This window comes from Macrotis lagotis, chromosome 3, assembly GCF_037893015.1.
Source record: "Macrotis lagotis isolate mMagLag1 chromosome 3, bilby.v1.9.chrom.fasta, whole genome shotgun sequence".
NCBI classification, from domain to species: domain Eukaryota; kingdom Metazoa; phylum Chordata; class Mammalia; order Peramelemorphia; family Peramelidae; genus Macrotis; species Macrotis lagotis.
Genome location: NC_133660.1, coordinates 247,106,714 through 247,123,519, shown reverse-complemented (window position 1 = coordinate 247,123,519; position 16,806 = coordinate 247,106,714). Strand labels below are relative to the sequence as shown.

The 16,806-nt window shown below is 37.3% G+C and overlaps 1 protein-coding gene across 5 annotated transcripts in view; it reads right to left on the bottom strand.

Moving 5' to 3' along the window:
- Positions 1–16,806, bottom strand: part of LOC141518394 (anoctamin-5-like) — a 50,502-nt gene that overhangs the window by 11,540 nt on the left and 22,156 nt on the right. The window contains exons 2-6 of one of the 5 annotated variants that reach the window (XR_012477180.1): positions 15,739–15,870; positions 15,020–15,287; positions 10,626–10,709; positions 6,796–7,018; positions 2,100–2,229 (exon numbers count right to left, since the gene is read on the bottom strand). Coding sequence is in view for 3 of the 5 variants with exons in the window: in XM_074230376.1 (XP_074086477.1) it covers positions 6,749–7,018; positions 10,626–10,709; positions 15,020–15,109 (444 nt within the window). In the remaining 2 variants the exon portion in view is untranslated. Of the gene's footprint in view, positions 1–1,797; positions 2,230–6,740; positions 7,019–10,625; positions 10,710–15,019; positions 15,288–15,738; positions 15,871–16,806 lie in introns of those variants that run through there. The other 4 variants (XM_074230378.1, XR_012477181.1, XM_074230376.1 and 1 more) reach the window with 4 other exon arrangements.

Sequence of the window (16,806 nt, the reverse complement as noted above, 5' to 3'; positions counted from 1 at the left end):
GTAGGTGGTACAGTGAATAGAACACTGGCCCTGTAGTTAGGAGGACCTGAGTTCAAATCTGGCTCAGATACTTAATAATTGCCTAGCTGTGTGACCTTGGGCAAGTCACTTAACCCCACTGCCTTAAAAAATAATAAAAAAAGCATTAACTTCATTCCACAAATGCATATTAAGTATCTTTTGTATGCATGCTACTATGCCAGGCTCTAAAGATGCAAAAACAGAGTATTCCCTGCTTTTTAAGAGCTTATATTCTCAAATTCTTATATTTTGTGGCCTCAGATGCATTGGAATAGACTGTGGAAAGCCACTATTAAGTCAGTAACCCAGTGTCTTTTAAGTAACATTTGGTTTGCAGATCCCTTGGCAAGAAATATTATCTGATCACAGGTATTTTCCTACTACCTACAAAAACACTCATGTCTCCCCTAACCTCAAAAATATCCTCATTTGATCCATCCATTCTGACTAATGATCATACCGGATCTTTTCTGTCTATTGTGGTTAAATACCTTGAGAAGACCATCTATACTAGTTGCTTCCATTTCTTCTCTCATTCTCTTCTTAAATCTACAGTCTGGCTTCAATCTCATTATTCAATGGAAACTGTGTTCTCCAAAGTTAATAATAATTTCCTAATTGTCTTTTCTCCAACCTCAGTTTTCTCAACCACTCTGTAACCTTAGGCTTTATCACCTCTTCTTGATATTTTCCTCTCTGTAGGCTTTCATGTCCTTTTCCATTTATCTGACTTCTCAGTCTCCTATGCTGGATCTTCATCCACATCATACCCACTAACCATGGGTCTCCCATAAAATTTTGTCTTCGACACTTTTCTCTTCTCTCTCTCTCTCTCTCTCTCTCTCTCTCTCTCTCTCTCTCTCTCTCCTATTTCACCTAATTATCTCATTAGCTCTCATGAACTCAATTATCATCTTTATGCTGGTGCTTACCAGATCTACTTATCTACCCCAACCTCTTTGCTGACCTCTGGTAGCAAATTTCCAACTGCTCATTTCACATCTTAAGTTGAATGTTTCATGGTTATCTTTGAATCCATTATTTCCCCTCAAAACATTATCCACCAAACTTATCCATGACTATTGGCAATTACAATTGGTACCATTGGTAAAAGTTGAAGACAGCACATTCCCTCAACTCCTCAGGCTCATAACCTACATGTTTATCCATGACTGCTTATTCTCTCTTCATCTTTCCACATCTAAACCATTTCTGGGGCTTGTCAGTTTTACCTTTGTGATGTTTCCATACACTCCTTCTCTATACACCCCTTCTCTACTCCAATACTTCTACTGCCCCAAGAACAGAAGCTCATCTCTTCACACCAGGACTATTGCAATAACTTTATTTGTTGGTCTACTGTCGTAAGTGTCTATCTCATTATGTTGACTTCATTGGTCTATGCCAGTGAAACCTGGACAATCTATCAGCGGTGCCATGTCAGGAAACTGAATTGCTTCCATTTAAATTATCTTAGGAAGATTTTGAAGATCACCTGGCAGAAGTTAACAGACACTGAGGTCTTTTCTCAAGTTAAACTGTCAAGCATTCCAGCATCACTCCAGAGAGTGCAACTATGAAGTTAGAATACCAGAACTACACTTGCCAAAAAGACTATTCTATGGAGACTTCACACAGGGCAAGCACCCACTAGGGAGTCAGAGGAAGCAATACTGGGACACCTTGAACTTTAGAATTGATTGTGCAGTATGGGAGATGCTGGTACAGGACTGCCCAGCATGGTGCCCTCATTAGAAAGGGTGCTACACTCTATGAGGAAGGAAGAATTGAAGCAGCCCAAAGAAAATGTGAAATACATGTTTAGAGTAAGCACCCAGATGTTTACATGGACTATTATTGGTGCCTGATTTGTGGTAGAGCATTCCCAGTTCCTATGGTTCTGATTAGCCACAGACACACTGTATTTTTTCTCAAATACAGTCATGTCATTCTGTTCTTCTTCAACAACAAAGGACAAGACCCATGTATTGACTAACCACAACTTGTTCTCCATTAGTAAATGCTATCTTTCCCTCTGATCAATAGATTTTTCAAGGAGGCAGCTAAAGAGAGCTTACCATTTCTAAATATTCAGGGAATAACTCCAGGATCCCAAAATTTGGAAGAGTGTGATCCTGCTCCCCTCCACTGCCTGGTTCTTTGGAGTTGGTCCTTACTCTTCAATGTCTCCACCAGTTTAAAATCCAACTGTAAGAAAAGGGGAAAGAAGGCTGGTTGAAATAAAACAAGAGTTGGAAGTAATTATTGATCTTGGAGCTTAAAGGAATTGTGTGTTACCACATATAGTCCGGTAGCTTCTTTGATAATTGATGATAAAACTGAAATCCAAGAAATATAATTGACTTGCTTCAGCATTAGATTCATATAATAGATAGACTGCTTTATCAGGAGTCAGGAATATCTAGATTCCTATCCTACCTCTGATACTTATTATTAGTTGTGCAAGGATGGGGAATCCCAATCTTTCTGAGCATGTTTTCTCATTAGTAAAATAAGGATAATAGTTGTGGGGTTCAAATAAAATCATGCATCTAAATGACTTTTCAAATTTCACATTTCTGTAGAAGAATCAGTTACTACTACTAATATTAGCTATCAGCAGCAGAATTAGGGCTACAACTCAGTTCTTTTGACCTCCCATTATGTCCCTTTGGTATATTTCCAGTGGAATGACCTGGTGTTTCTATATTTGGTTGCGAGCTGTTTAACATTTTGATCCATAACTTAGATAAAGGAATGGATGTCATGCTTATCAAATTTCTAGGGAACACAAATCCAGAAAATTAGTTAATGCAGTGAATGACAGAGTTTTTGTTTTGCTTTGCTCCCACTTTTGATTTATGTGCTATGACTCCTTGAAGTGGAATGGATACCTGGGTAGAGCAGTGGATAGAGAGGAGTTGAGAAGATTCAACTTTCTGAATTCAAATCAGGTCTCAAACTCATATTAGATGTGTGACCCTGGGCAAGTTACTAACCCTGTTTGCCTCTGTTTCCTTATCTGTAAAATGAGCTGGAGAAAGAAAGGGCAAACCATTTCGGTATCTTTGCCAGGAAAACCTCAAATCAGGTGACAAAGAGTCAGACATGACTGAAAAGACCAAACAATAGCAAGAGAAATGAATGTACCAGACTTGAAGACAACAAGGAATTATTAAATGAATGAATATATATATATACATATAGATATATATATGCATCTATCTTTCTACATACATACATACATACATATATGGCTTTAAAGTTTGCCTTCATTATGATACAGCAGGTCCAGAAGGTAGGTAACATACTAAATTTATGGAGGGGGAAATTTGAAACTTTGAGAAAACAACAAATTTTCCCCACAGTCACATAACTAATTGGTGGCATAGTTGGATTCAAACTCACATCTTGGCTAGTGGTATAACCTAATTTAATTATGTCAGTATTAGCTAATAACATCATTGGAAAGAGGTTTTCCTTTTCTCATCTTAGCTGTGAATAAAATGCAATATTTTCTTCACTACTGGTTCTTCCCTCCTTCACATCACTTCTGCTACACTTCCTAGCTGTCTTTACAAAGACATTGTAACTAATGGTTTCTAGAGCAAACTGCTCTCATGTAGCAGAGATCAGCAGTATTTCTCTTGCTCGGTGGTAGCTCCTAATGAGAGGCAATCTAGTCCCCTTTCCTCCCACATCATTTAGGCTAATAGTGGTATCGCTGGTTAAGACTATGTTATCTTACAGTATCAGCAAATATTGGGCTTACAGACAATTTTTTTTTACTGCTTCAAATCTCTGTTGTAGAAGCAAGGCTGTTATCATCCTCAAGATCTACACAGTTGGACCCTCAAAATGAATCATGGGAGTTCTCCTTGTGACCTTAAATTTTTGAGTAAATGTCATTTGGTTATTATTAGGTGGGTGACTCCAAAGTCATATATACAGCAGAAAAGTTTCTTGGATGTTGCCCCAGATCTGCCTGATGCTCGGCTGTGTTGTCAGTTCCAGGAGGCAGCCTGCTGGATCATACTGGGTAGATGCAAAAAAGGGAAGACAAGAGAGAAAGGAACAAAGAGAGGTTTGGGATATCTAATTTTCTCCTCTCATGAGGAGAAAAGAAACAAAAACCCCAACCAAACTAAATAAACACTGACCAACCATGAAAAATATAATTTGTCATTTCAAGAGCTAGGGAGAGATGAGGAAGTCTGCCACATCTTCTAAGACATGGTTGGCCATTATAATTCAACTAAAATTTAATAAGCATCTATTGTATATGCTGAAGACATCTAAAAAATGAAATAGGGGCGGCTAGGTGTTGCAGTGGATAAAGCACTGGCAAGTCAGGAGTACTTGGGTTCAAATCCAGCCTCAGACACTTAATAATTACTTAGCTGTGTGGCCTTGGGCAAGCCACTTAGCCCCATTTGCCTTGCAAAAACCTAAAAAAAAATGAAATAGTCCCCATTTTCAAAGAACTTATGTTGTAGCAAGGACACTATATCATGTTGTGTACCATTACATAGGGTAGAAAAGGACAAGGTGGGGACACAGACAAAACACCCTAGAAAAACTCTCAGAGGGTAAGGTCCCAAAGGAGAACTTTCCCTGAAGAGCAGTCCTACCTCTTCATTCCTCCATTTGTTGAACATGTATGTGTAGGCTTCTGGGAGGCCCACAAACTTCCCTTTAAAGAATGCCACATAAAACCATGACAAGTGAAAAAATGAAACAGGAACATTTTTATCATGAAACTGTTCTCCTAATCCAGTTGGGTTTGGGGAGTTTCTGAAGGATCAAAAACACAAAATGTTAATGTGGAAGAGTACTCATTTGGGCAGATGGATGTATGACTGTGCCTAAGATCTAATGAACCTGCATAGTACAGTGGATGAGTACTGCTTCTGTAATTCAAGGATCCTGATCCAGATCTTTCCTGTGACTTCTACATGATCTTAAGTAGGTCTACCTTGAGGGCTTCCCCATGGATAACTTCCTGGGATCTCCGTTTTCTCATCTATAAAATGAAAAAGCCATATTGATTATCTCAAGGTCCCTTCAATGCACTTCTATACCAGGTCTTTACTCTCCTCTATAAAGTGGGATTACCTAAGCATTTACCCATTAGACTTTTTGCCTGGATGGGCTATCTGTTTTTTTTTTTTTGGTTTCTTACTGTTTAGCATGAGTGTGATTGGTTTAGACTTCAAGGATATAAGCTCTTTGGAGGAGGAAAGAAAGAAGAAATGATTTCTCCTACTGAACTCTTCTATTAGTCTTCTAAATACAATGATTTGTTTATTAATTGGTGACCTTATACTTGAAAAAGTTTTACAGCTTGAGTTTTGTATCAAACTTGTTCACCATAGCCAATCCCTAGAATTCTAGTTTCCATTAAATAGTTTCCAATGGAGGAAGTCCTTTAGTGTAAAGGAGAAAGAAAAAACAAGGTTATTCTTGCCCTTCCTCTTTTTAAGAGCCTCCAAATTTATGTTTATCCAGGGAATAATCCAGTTCACACAATAGTTATTTGCACTCTCTGTCTCTCTGTCTCTCTGTCTCTCTGTCTCTCTGTCTCTCTGTCTCTGTCTCTCTGTCTCTCTGTCTCTCTCTCTCTCTCTCTCCCCCCCCTTCCCCTTCATAAAATAGTATTGAGATGCAGTATTTAAAAGGGGAATTTTTCTTTTTCCTTTTTATTATTATGTAAAAAATTTGTTTTCCATTACATACAGTAGGAGTTTCTACCAATCACTTTTTTTTGCAAGGTTTTAAGTTTTACAATTTTTCTCTCTCCCTCCCTTCCCTTCTCCCTCCCCCAACAGAAGGCAATCTGATATAGGCTTTACATTTGCATCCATGATAAGCATAGATCGAAGTTGAATGTGTTCTAAAAGAAGAAAGAAAACATTAATGAGCACAAAAGTATGTAATGCATAAGACAACTTTTTAAAAATTGAAGATGAACTTTAGTCTTCATTTAAACTCCACTGTTACTTCTCTGAATGATTCTCCATCCCAAATTCCCTAAGATTGTCCCTGATTATTGTACTGATGGAATGAACAAATCCATCATGGCCCATGTTGTTGTTAGTATGTATGATATTTTTCTGGTTCTGCTCATCTCACTTGGCATCAATTAATGCAAGTCTTTCCAGGCTTTTCTGAAATCCCATCCCTCCTGATTTCTAATAGAACAATGATGTTCCATCACATACATATACCACAATTTGTTCAGCTATTCCCCAATTGATAGATATCCCCTCCATTTCCAATTCTTTGCCATTACAAAGAGAGCTACTATATGAATATTTTCATGCATGTGAGATTTTTACCCTTTTTCATGATCTCATCAGGATACAGACCCAGTAGTGGTATTGCTGCATCAAAGGGTATGCACATTTTTTCTTGCCCCTTGGACATGTTGAACATGTATGTCTAGGCTCCTGGGAGGCTTACAAACTTGGTTTTCCTATAAAGATGGTAGAAATAGATTACTAAGCTATTTCCTAGCTTTCCACAGAGGATCCTGATTCAAGATTTAGAAGGATTCTTAGTGAACATCTGGTACAACTCCCTCATTTTATAGATAAGGAAAATGAGGGCCAGGAAGATGAAGCAACTTGTCCAATGCTGTACAGGATGATAAGAATCAGAAGCAGGATTTCAGTCCAGGATATTTAATTCTACAGTCAGTTCCGCCACTATCCCCTGCGGGGTCATACTAGTAGCTGTACTGATGGATTTTCACCAGATATTGGAGAAACTTACCCATATCTGTGATCCTGATTACTATCTTCTTGTACAGGCCATTCAGGATCATGATGATGACAAAGTTCAAACAGGACACAATGATTAAGGTGGTCAACTGGGGTGTCAGCAGACTGCTGATGGGCTGGAGGGTTTCTGCATTCTCCATCAAGCTTGCAAATGCTGCATAGCATACTAGATGGTACACAATCACTGCTATCATACTGGCTATGGGCAAAGAGATCTGTGGGGAGGGCAAGAATTGAGAATTTATGACACAGCCTTAGAGCTGTGTACCCAACCTGGGGATCTCCCCAGACCTGTGTAACATACTGGTCATTTCTTTTAATCATTGAATTTAGCAGACCTGACATGTAAAAGGCACCACACCTGTCTCCCTATTGTATTGATGCTTTAAGAAAACATCATATAGGGGCGGTTAGGTGGCACAGTGGATAGAGCATGGGCCCTGGAGTCAGGAGTCCCTGAGTTCAAATCCAGTTTCAGACATTTAATAATTACCTAGCTGTGTGGCCTTGGGCAAGCCACTTAACCCCATTTGCCTTGCAAAATCTTAAAAAAAAAGAAAACATCATATATACAGGTGTTATTACATCTAGTAAAATTTTAGTGGAAGAGTGGAAGATGTTTTCAAGACTCCATAGGATTTAGGGCAAAGTAGAAGTAATTCTGCTCTGACTGATCAGGTTTGGTTGAGTCCGATGAGTATAGGGAATTCCTAGTGTGGATGCTCCTTTCTGAGCTAACTGTAGACTGATAATTCTTTTGACAACCTTTATTTCATTTACAATGTATGAAACAGTAGGAGCTGAAGTGACTTGCTTCAGAATCACAGAACCAGTTTGTTGTCCTATGCAGATCTCGAACTCAGTACTTGCATTTTGGAAATAACAGCTATTAAAGATTAATTTTCTAATTCCTTCCCTCCACTATTAGGTCTGCAGACTGGTAAAACCAACACATAGTTTCTGTATGGGCAGTCACGGAATCAACTGGAGTCAACATGGAATAAGTATCAGGGCTGGGAATAGAACTTTGGCAGAGCAGTCAAATGGAGACATTTGCAAGAATTTTGCATTAGAGCAACAAAGGAAAAGTATTGATTCATTCAACTATGTGTTGGTTTTACCAGTCTGCAGCACTAAGCTCATCAAAACATGAGATTTTTACATGTTCAGAATACCATTGGTGTTCTGAGGAATGAAAATGAAAATATTTTTCTCTCAAGCACCAGGGGATCAGTCATGGCAAAAATTTTCAGAAGGAAAGCATCAACAAACCAATGATGAACAAGCAAGTTTTTTCATTAAGCCCTGGGTAACCAGAGTTGAGATCATCTACTAATGAATTCTAGTATATTAGGTAGGTTGGGATACATGAGAGAACTTGGTAGATTGTTCGATCATGGGGAGGGAGGGTAGTAGAAAAATGTGAAACTCATAAACTTGCAAGTGGATGAATGCTTAAAACTACCTTTACACATAATTGGAAAAAAGTCACTATTTTATAAAAGTTTTCTGATGGCTGGAAATAGCCTATTAGATTATTCATAGTTTTAGGTTCTGCCACTTTAGGTGAGGCTGAAAGGCAGGATTCAGGTTAAAAACAGAAAATGTTCTTCTATTTCAGGGAGCCAAGGGTACTATCACCTTCCTTATCAGTCTATTCTCATAGCTCCTTAGAAGAGTTAATAGACACATTTTATAAATATATAATTTCATCCTTGCTGATGAGTTTCTTTCAAATTACTTGCTACTTCTATGCAAAGGATTTGGTAATTCATTATTCATTTATTTTCTCATTTTCATACCAAGGAAAATTCCTTAGTGCTCTAAAGATATTATAGTAGGTAGTATACCCTCTGAAGTCTATTGTGACTGAGATTGGTATCATGAGGATTATGCCAAAGGCACTGTTTCCTTAGAAACCAGCATGGTGTACTAGAAAGGTGGTTTGAATAGGGGTCAGATTTGGTAGATTCAACTACACTTACTGCCCCTGTATCCATTCATCTTTCTGGGCTACAGTTTGATCCTTTGTAGAATAAGGGGATTGGGATAGAGAATGTTGAGGATTTCTATAATGTTCCAGAGGGTAAGATCTAATAAATATCTTTATCAGATAAAGAATTTTTAAAAAATTAACTTTTTAAAAAAAGGAATTCCAAAGGAATTTCATCTAAGTCATCTAAAGTAAGTCAATATGAGCTTATCTGGTCTTCCTTTGACTTTCTTTAACTTTTTAGGAAAAAAAAAATTTTTGGAGATGCCATTCAGACTTAAAGAATGGCCAGGGCTGGTAAACCTCACATTACACTCCTACATTTTCAGGAACAAGAAGGTCTGAAACGGGTTTAAGTCAATAGCTTGTTCACAAGCCAACTTCTTAACAATGATACTAAGGCTGCCAGATTATTATAAACTTCTCTACCAGATCATTTTTTACATTAAGGCATCAATCCAAATGCATAACGTAAAGGTGAAAGATGATCTCTTATTACTTCTCTCTGGATATTTTTTTCATTGTGATTTCACTGACCTTGGGATCTTCTACTATAAAATCTCCTAAACATTAATGTTCTGCTATAGTTTGGCAATTCTCTTGTAACTTAAAAGTCTTAAAGATTTGCCTGGGGGTGGTATGGATGATGATGATGATGATGATTTTACTTACTATGTATGACACTGTACTAAGCAATTTTTAATTAACTCATTTAGATACTATTACTATTGCCATTTTATTAGTGAGGAAACTGAGGCAAACAGAGCCTAAGTGACTTACTCAGTACACACAACTACTTAAGTTTCTGAGGTTGGGTTTGAAATGAGATCTTCCTGACTCCAAACCCAGAGTTCTATCCAATGAACCACCTAACTTCCCTCAGCTTCATTAGAGGATAAATATTTTATGCAACCAGTTGACCAATTCCGAACAGATACAAGATGTGAATCTGAATCTTTATGCCAACGCCTGCCCTCTACTCATTCCTTATCTGTTAATAATCCTTCAAATCTTAAATCTCTACTTTGAGATTCACTGACTTTTCAATGAAGTTGATTTTCTTCTTTCAATCTTTTGAGTTAAGTACCCTATTGTATCCAATAAATGAGCACCCTCAACAGAGGTGAAAGGCCTTTAATCCATTATGATAGATTAACTGTTTCAAAATAACACAATCTCCTGTCCTTAAAAAAACACAAAACCTTTATGACACAATCCCAGACACAGAGATGGAATGGTTCTCATCATAAAATCTAAAATCTAGCCTAAACCCTTTCCCTTCAGATGAATAAAGATAAGATTACCCCCATTTTTCATATTTAGCAAATAGTGCCTAGAGAGTTTACATAAACCTATTCACAAGTCATATTGTCAGAGTGGGAACTAAAATTCATGTGACCACTTTCTTAGCACAGTATTCTTTCTGCTACCATGAGCCCAGACATGAGTCTTTTGAGTCACATTATAATCGATAAAATAATAATCAAAATTGCTAGCAGTCATAAAGCATCTTAAGGGTAACAGCACTTTGCAAATATTTTATCTTCACAATGACACTGGGAGGTTGGTTCTGTTATTATCCTCATTTTACAGATGGGGAAACCAAGGCAGACAAACTGAGCAGACCTTGGCCAAGAACACATAGATAATAAGAGTCTGAGGTCAAATTTGAACTCAGATCTTCCTGTCTCCAGACCCAGTTCGTTATCCATTGGACCATTCAGATGTCTCAAAGTTTGGGATCCATATTTTTGTACAAACTGTGCTTCTACCTGAATCACAGGGTTCCTTTTTTTCTGAGTAGACTTGGCTTCATATTCAGGTCTCACCTGGTGCTGTTGTTGCTCTTCCTTAAGGTCCACCAAGTCCCACTTAAACTCCATCCAGGCTTGGTGCCATTTCCAACAAGGTAGCTACAAAGGGGAGAATGAAAGAGAGGAGGGAGACAAAGATAGAGACAGAGAGAGACAGAGACAAAAAGGAACAGGGTCACAGAGACAAAAAAAAAGCAATGTTGTAGCTGAATAAAGCTTATAAATTGTTCTCATTCCATTCATCTCATTCCATATCACAAACATTAATATCCTGCCTTTACTTGAGAGAACTCTTGACGAAGTATGCCACCCACCTAGCAACAGAGAGGGGATAAACTCAAGGTACACAACGTGAGACACATTTTTAGATATGGCCAATGTGGGAATTTGTTTTGCTTATTTATTATAAGGTTTATGAAATTTTTTAATCTGGGGATAGTTGGGACAGAGTAAATGTTGGTTAATTGAGAAATCAAAAAGTGAAATAAAATAAGCCAGTGCTCCAGAGGTAAGTTAAGAAGAAAAAAAGTCCCTCTTGGGTCCTCTTTTTCCTTTTCTAATATTTTTTTATGATTTGAGAAGCACGAGGCTTCCTTGTTTCCCAGCCTGGCACCTTCTGCTTTTTTCCATTTTTGACACATGGGCAAGACTGTAGCTTCTCAGATCTCTGGGTATGTCTCTAAGGTTGGAAGTTATGAATTCTCTACAGCAATGGAATCAATGTCCAGTTCTACTTCCTGCCTTTAGATGGGAAATGAGCAAAACAATTCAATGCTTTTGAAAGACTTTGGTTTTGACATTGGTATATCCTGAGGTTGTCAAGTAGCAAAGCTGATCCCCAAAGTTTACTTTTTCAAATAATAATAACTTGGAGGGCCATCAAATAATGGCTGTTTTGCTGGCCTTTGCATCAGTTCAAGTCTCATCACTAATGCTTCTTAGCTCTGAATGAGCTCTTTCACCCTTCTGGAGTCCCTTTCAGTCAATTCACTTCCTTTTTTAAAGAAATCACTTCATCTTATCTGTAAAAATGAATGCTGAGTTCCATGGTCTCTAAGATCCCTTATTATCCCTAAATCTATGAACCGTCTTGCATATGAATAGTATAATAATAATTTCTATTTGCAAAGCACTTTCACCATATCACTCTAGAACAATATACTATTGGTTCTATTTTACAGTTGAAACTAAAGCTCTGAAAAGTTACAAAGATGAATTTGAACTTAACTCTCTGGAATCTAAGTCCATTATACTTTATAGGGTATCATACTTCTCTAAGTATTTAGGACAAAACTGTGATAAAAATACTGATCTGTAATTTTCTTTCAACTACTTTTTTTTTACTACTCAGGCAATTGTCCCACCTTACCCCCAACTTCTCTGAGACTGGGTCTCCCCATCTCCCAAGGAAAGCAAAGTACTGTATCAAGGGGACTCATTTTAGACCCTATGCTTGAAAGTCATTTAGTACAATCAATATACACTGAAAACTTCATTGGAAAGGGGCAATCATAAAAATAATTCAGGAGGAGGGGCTGGGCAGAAGATTTTGTTAAAAGCCAAGGATGAGGTTTGACCCTGACTAATAGAGATGGAATGTTCACTCCTAGTTGGAAATCTTCCAAATGGGAATGAACTTCTCCAGTGGTATCAAAGAATTTGAAGTCTCAGAATAACAATTCCAGTTTATAACCCCAATAGGTATAACATTATTGAGAGGTGGAATTTTAAAGCTTTCTTACATCTTGGACTTTTTTTTCTGGTTATCATCATGAAAAAAAGAATGTTCAAAGCAGTTTTACATTTTTATAAGATTCTTGGACCCTAATCAGACTAAGGAAGAATGAAAAATTTGGGACTAAGACTGAGTGATACTAAGCAAGTGAACTAAGTCCTTCGTGTTTTTATTTCCTGGGATGCAAAGTGACATTTTAACTTTATCAGTTAACTTGTACAAAATAGGAGAAAGCTGTGTGAAATAGGGATGTATCAAATTTGTACCCAAACCAGTATTGGGTTTCTTGAAAGTTAGGAAACAACTTCCTGTGACAAAGTGGACTTTACTCAATGGAGAATGGTATCCAGAAGGCAGTCACCCCTTTACTTATGAAAGCTGTTCCTTTGTTTTCTCTTGCCATGTATGGAGCACTTTAGCCACATTGAGCTTTAATTATACCACATCATTTGAGTTATGGCTACAGGTATTCTCATGTTATAGATGAAAGTTAAGTTAAGTGAAAGGACCAAGGCCATATAAGCACCAAGTGACAAAACTGGGCTCAAATCTAGATCTCTTGGCACCAAATTAAATATTCTTTTCATACCATACAACCTACTGTATAGCCACAGTCAAGATACCCCCCTTGAACCTGAAATCATAGGTTCATAAGTCTAATGCTGAAAAGGAGGCCAAAAGCCAACTTTTCCAATTTTTCCATTTTACAGATAAGGAAACTGGGGCCTAGGAAAAGAAAGTACTTGTCCAAGATCACACACAAGTAGTTCCCATGATTCCAGAGTCAGATTTCTTTCCCTATATCATGCTTGTGAATGACGAGTTTTTCAAAAAATATCCTTAGGAGGGAAGTACAGATTGGTAGCCTAGAAGAGCCTACAAATATGTCCTAGCATCGTTTTCATGACACCTAGAAAAAAATACTTTTTGTAATGTCTGGTACATGATAAAAATTTTCAGGATTTAATGTTTGTACAGCAATTGTAAATTCTTTGAGGGCAGGAGCCAGGACTTCTGTATTTTTATATTTCCTCCCACTGATGGGCATAATATATATCATTTAGTCAAATTTTCAAGAGGCAAATTAAAGTAAAATTTCAAGTGCAAATCAATTCCCTCTTATATTGACAATTTCTGAAAGAACCACCTGCAGGCGGTATTGTCAACATCCCTCTCCCCAGTTCTTCATTTGGTTTGCCAATACCAGTCTTGGTTTTCAGATGTCTCACAATCTTGAATTAATGAAAAAGCGTGAAGTTAACAGTAGAGTCTGGTTTGGATCTCCATAGGAGGTGTCACAATAATATTCTACATGCTCTACTGACCAAGAGATAAAAACTTGGTCACTCAGCAAGAAATTGTTTCAACAATATCTCATTTTGAAGCTTCTACTAGGATTTGCAGAAGGAAGGTTGGAATTTGTGTCTTTTGCCTCTTTTTGTATCTGTAGTGTTTAACACAAGGCCTAGCATGGAGAAGACACTTACATGTTTATTGATTAAGTATTGTTTCCCCCATTAGATTATAAACTGCTTGAATTTATAGATTATCTTTTGACTCTTTTTGCAACCTCAAAACACACAGTAGACAATAAATGCTAATCAGATTGAATTAAAGTTATAAAAAATGGAGATTTTTGTCACTGTAGCTGGAATCCAAATTCATAGATGTTTTGAAATATTGAAAGAAATTTTCATCTTTGTACTATCCAACTAAGAATCATAGACTGTTAGAGAGGTTTTGAGCTTGCAGGATGATCAATTTAGCTTGAGAAGGAACCTTCTAAGGTTATTATTCTACTTTCTCACTTTACAGATGAGAAAAGAGAGATCCAGAAAAGGTTCAATGACTTGTCCAAGACACAAAAGGAATCAATAGCAGAGATGGGACTTGTACTCAGATTCAGACTTCCTGAATCCTATTCCAGTGGTCTCTTTCTCTCCATGCTGTGACCTCACCAGATGCAATGGAAGAAGGACTAAGATTTGGGGCACAGGTCAATATTTGATTTCCTAACTATGAATTCATTGCAGCATGGTTTTAATAAATGTAGGGTCAAGAAGGAAAGTCTTAGGCAATTAATACATATGAGATCCGTGACCAGTCATTTAATCAAGTTGGTCCCCAATTTTTCCATATATATATATATATATGTATATATATATATATATATATATATATATGTACATATAAACAAATAAATAAATAAATAAATTAGCATCAACACACTAAGATCTCTTCCAATCCTGAACTATACAATACTATTGAATGACTTTAAGGTTCCTTTCAACTATAGATTTCTGATCTTATGAATGATAGATCCTGAAAAATTCCTAAGTGGATATAGGATATCAACATCTAATTTTATGAACCCACCAGTCCTAGAATAATCTTTTTTTTGGAAGTACTAAAGAATTCATTAGCTTCATTTTCCTCCCCATCTTTATCCTTGTTCCATACAACCTGTATTCCATTCCATACACTCAGCAGTGCAGGTTAGGATATTCTTCTTAATGTATAGCCAAGACCTCCATACAGGTGTGCCAGCTATTCCCCCTATCTTTGTAGCACATGGGAAAAGATGGTAATGTAACCTTTAAAGGAGACCAGTCTCCATGGAGCCTAGAGATCCACTACCCCATGATGCCTCTTGTATTTGTGCAGAGATACTCACCCCAAATTCCCATGAATATTGCAAAAAATAGGGTGGCCGTATTGTTAAACAAGTGCCAATACTGCTGAAGAGAAGACGAAGAAGACTCATTAATCACCAGCTGTCACCAGCACCCCAAGACTCTTCTCAGTCTTTTCATCTAGCATAAAAGAGTATACAGACCCTTGAGGACTCACAGGTAGAACTCATTTTCCAATACTTGCAGTTATCATCACAGAGAGGGCACATGATGATCTCTCCTCCAATGGACCCATTGCAAATTTCTATGCTATAAGGGATACAAAGGTGTGGAGATGAGAGATCGAATGGCAAGAAGCCCAGTTTGGCTGCAATGTAAAGTACCTGACAGATTATAATAAGTAATAAGCCTAGAAAAGGAGGCTGGAAACAGAATGTGAAGGTCTTTCAATGTCAAACTGAAGAATAAAGAAATAAAAGAAAACCACTGGGGTTTATTGAATAGGGGAGTAGTAATATGCTCATATCCTTGCTTTAGGAAAATCACATTGGCTGCTAGGTGGAGATGGACTGAAAAGGAAAGAGATGTGAGGCAAGACATTCTCTCTAGGAGATACAAGTTTTTTTCTGAGGGAAATTAATCCATTGCCATTGGAATAATGATCTGGTTACCATGACAATGTTTGCCAAACCCTTTTAAAGATGAAGGTTGAATTCAGTTCAAGCATTTTCATGTTTTGGAATAGGGGAGTGATCCTTACCTGCTCATATTACCAGGCGTTGTTATCAGACCCCAACAAAAACACAATAGGCCAACAACTGCTACAAGGAACATCTTAGTATAGAATCCCGGTCAGGAAAAATAGATGCCAGTTCTGTCTCCATAATTCTTCCTGTGGAAAAGAGGTTAAAAACAGGTCAAGAGACAGATGGGCTTCCCAGGACAGATTCTAAATGGTACAGTGGGAAGAACCCTGCATCCACAATCAGGGACAGTGCCTCGATTCCAGATTCTGATGGTTATAATTTTGTGTAACATTGAAGAAGGCAGGTAACTAATTTTCTGGACTGTATTTTCTTCCTCTGGGAAATAAACTGGAATGAACTAGATAATCACTAGGGTTCCTTTCAGAATGAAATGTCTGATCCTGTGGATTTCAGCTCTGAATAACAAGGCTTCAAAAGAGCTTCTTAAATACAAATCAGACAGATCACTACCTTGCAAGAGCTCAAAGGCACCATAGTGATAGTTTGATTCAGTTCTCACATTTAATATAAATAGATAGATGAAACCATTTCAGTAACTTTGCCAAGAAAATTTTAAATAGCATCTTGAGGGGTCAGATATGATGGAAATAACTAACAACCACAAATGGCAAATAGTTTCATAGAGGAGCATTCATTGAGATAGTATTTATTTCAACACAATTCCCCTAGAATTTCTCTTCCTAATACCACTCCAAAGAAAAATAGATTAATTTTTAGAAAAAAAATTCTCATTTTGAGGGAAAATCAAGCACAAGGAATTAAAAAACTAAAGTTTTAGGAAGAAAACCATCAATTGAATGATGATTATAGGAAATGACCAATCTATTCCTGCTGACAATGGAAATCTATCAGGACCAAGATCAAATAATAGAAAAAGATATTTGCTAATGCTGTACCGGGTGCTGAGATGCTGTGCAGTAGGCAGCACTTCTGAAGACTGCTGGAGTAACACTAGGAGTTTCTGGGGAATTGTTATTATAATTTTGAATCTATTAAGTCTCTTCTTTCTAATTTTTCTCTCCTCAAACACAGTAAGATTAATATTTTTTTCATAAACACAC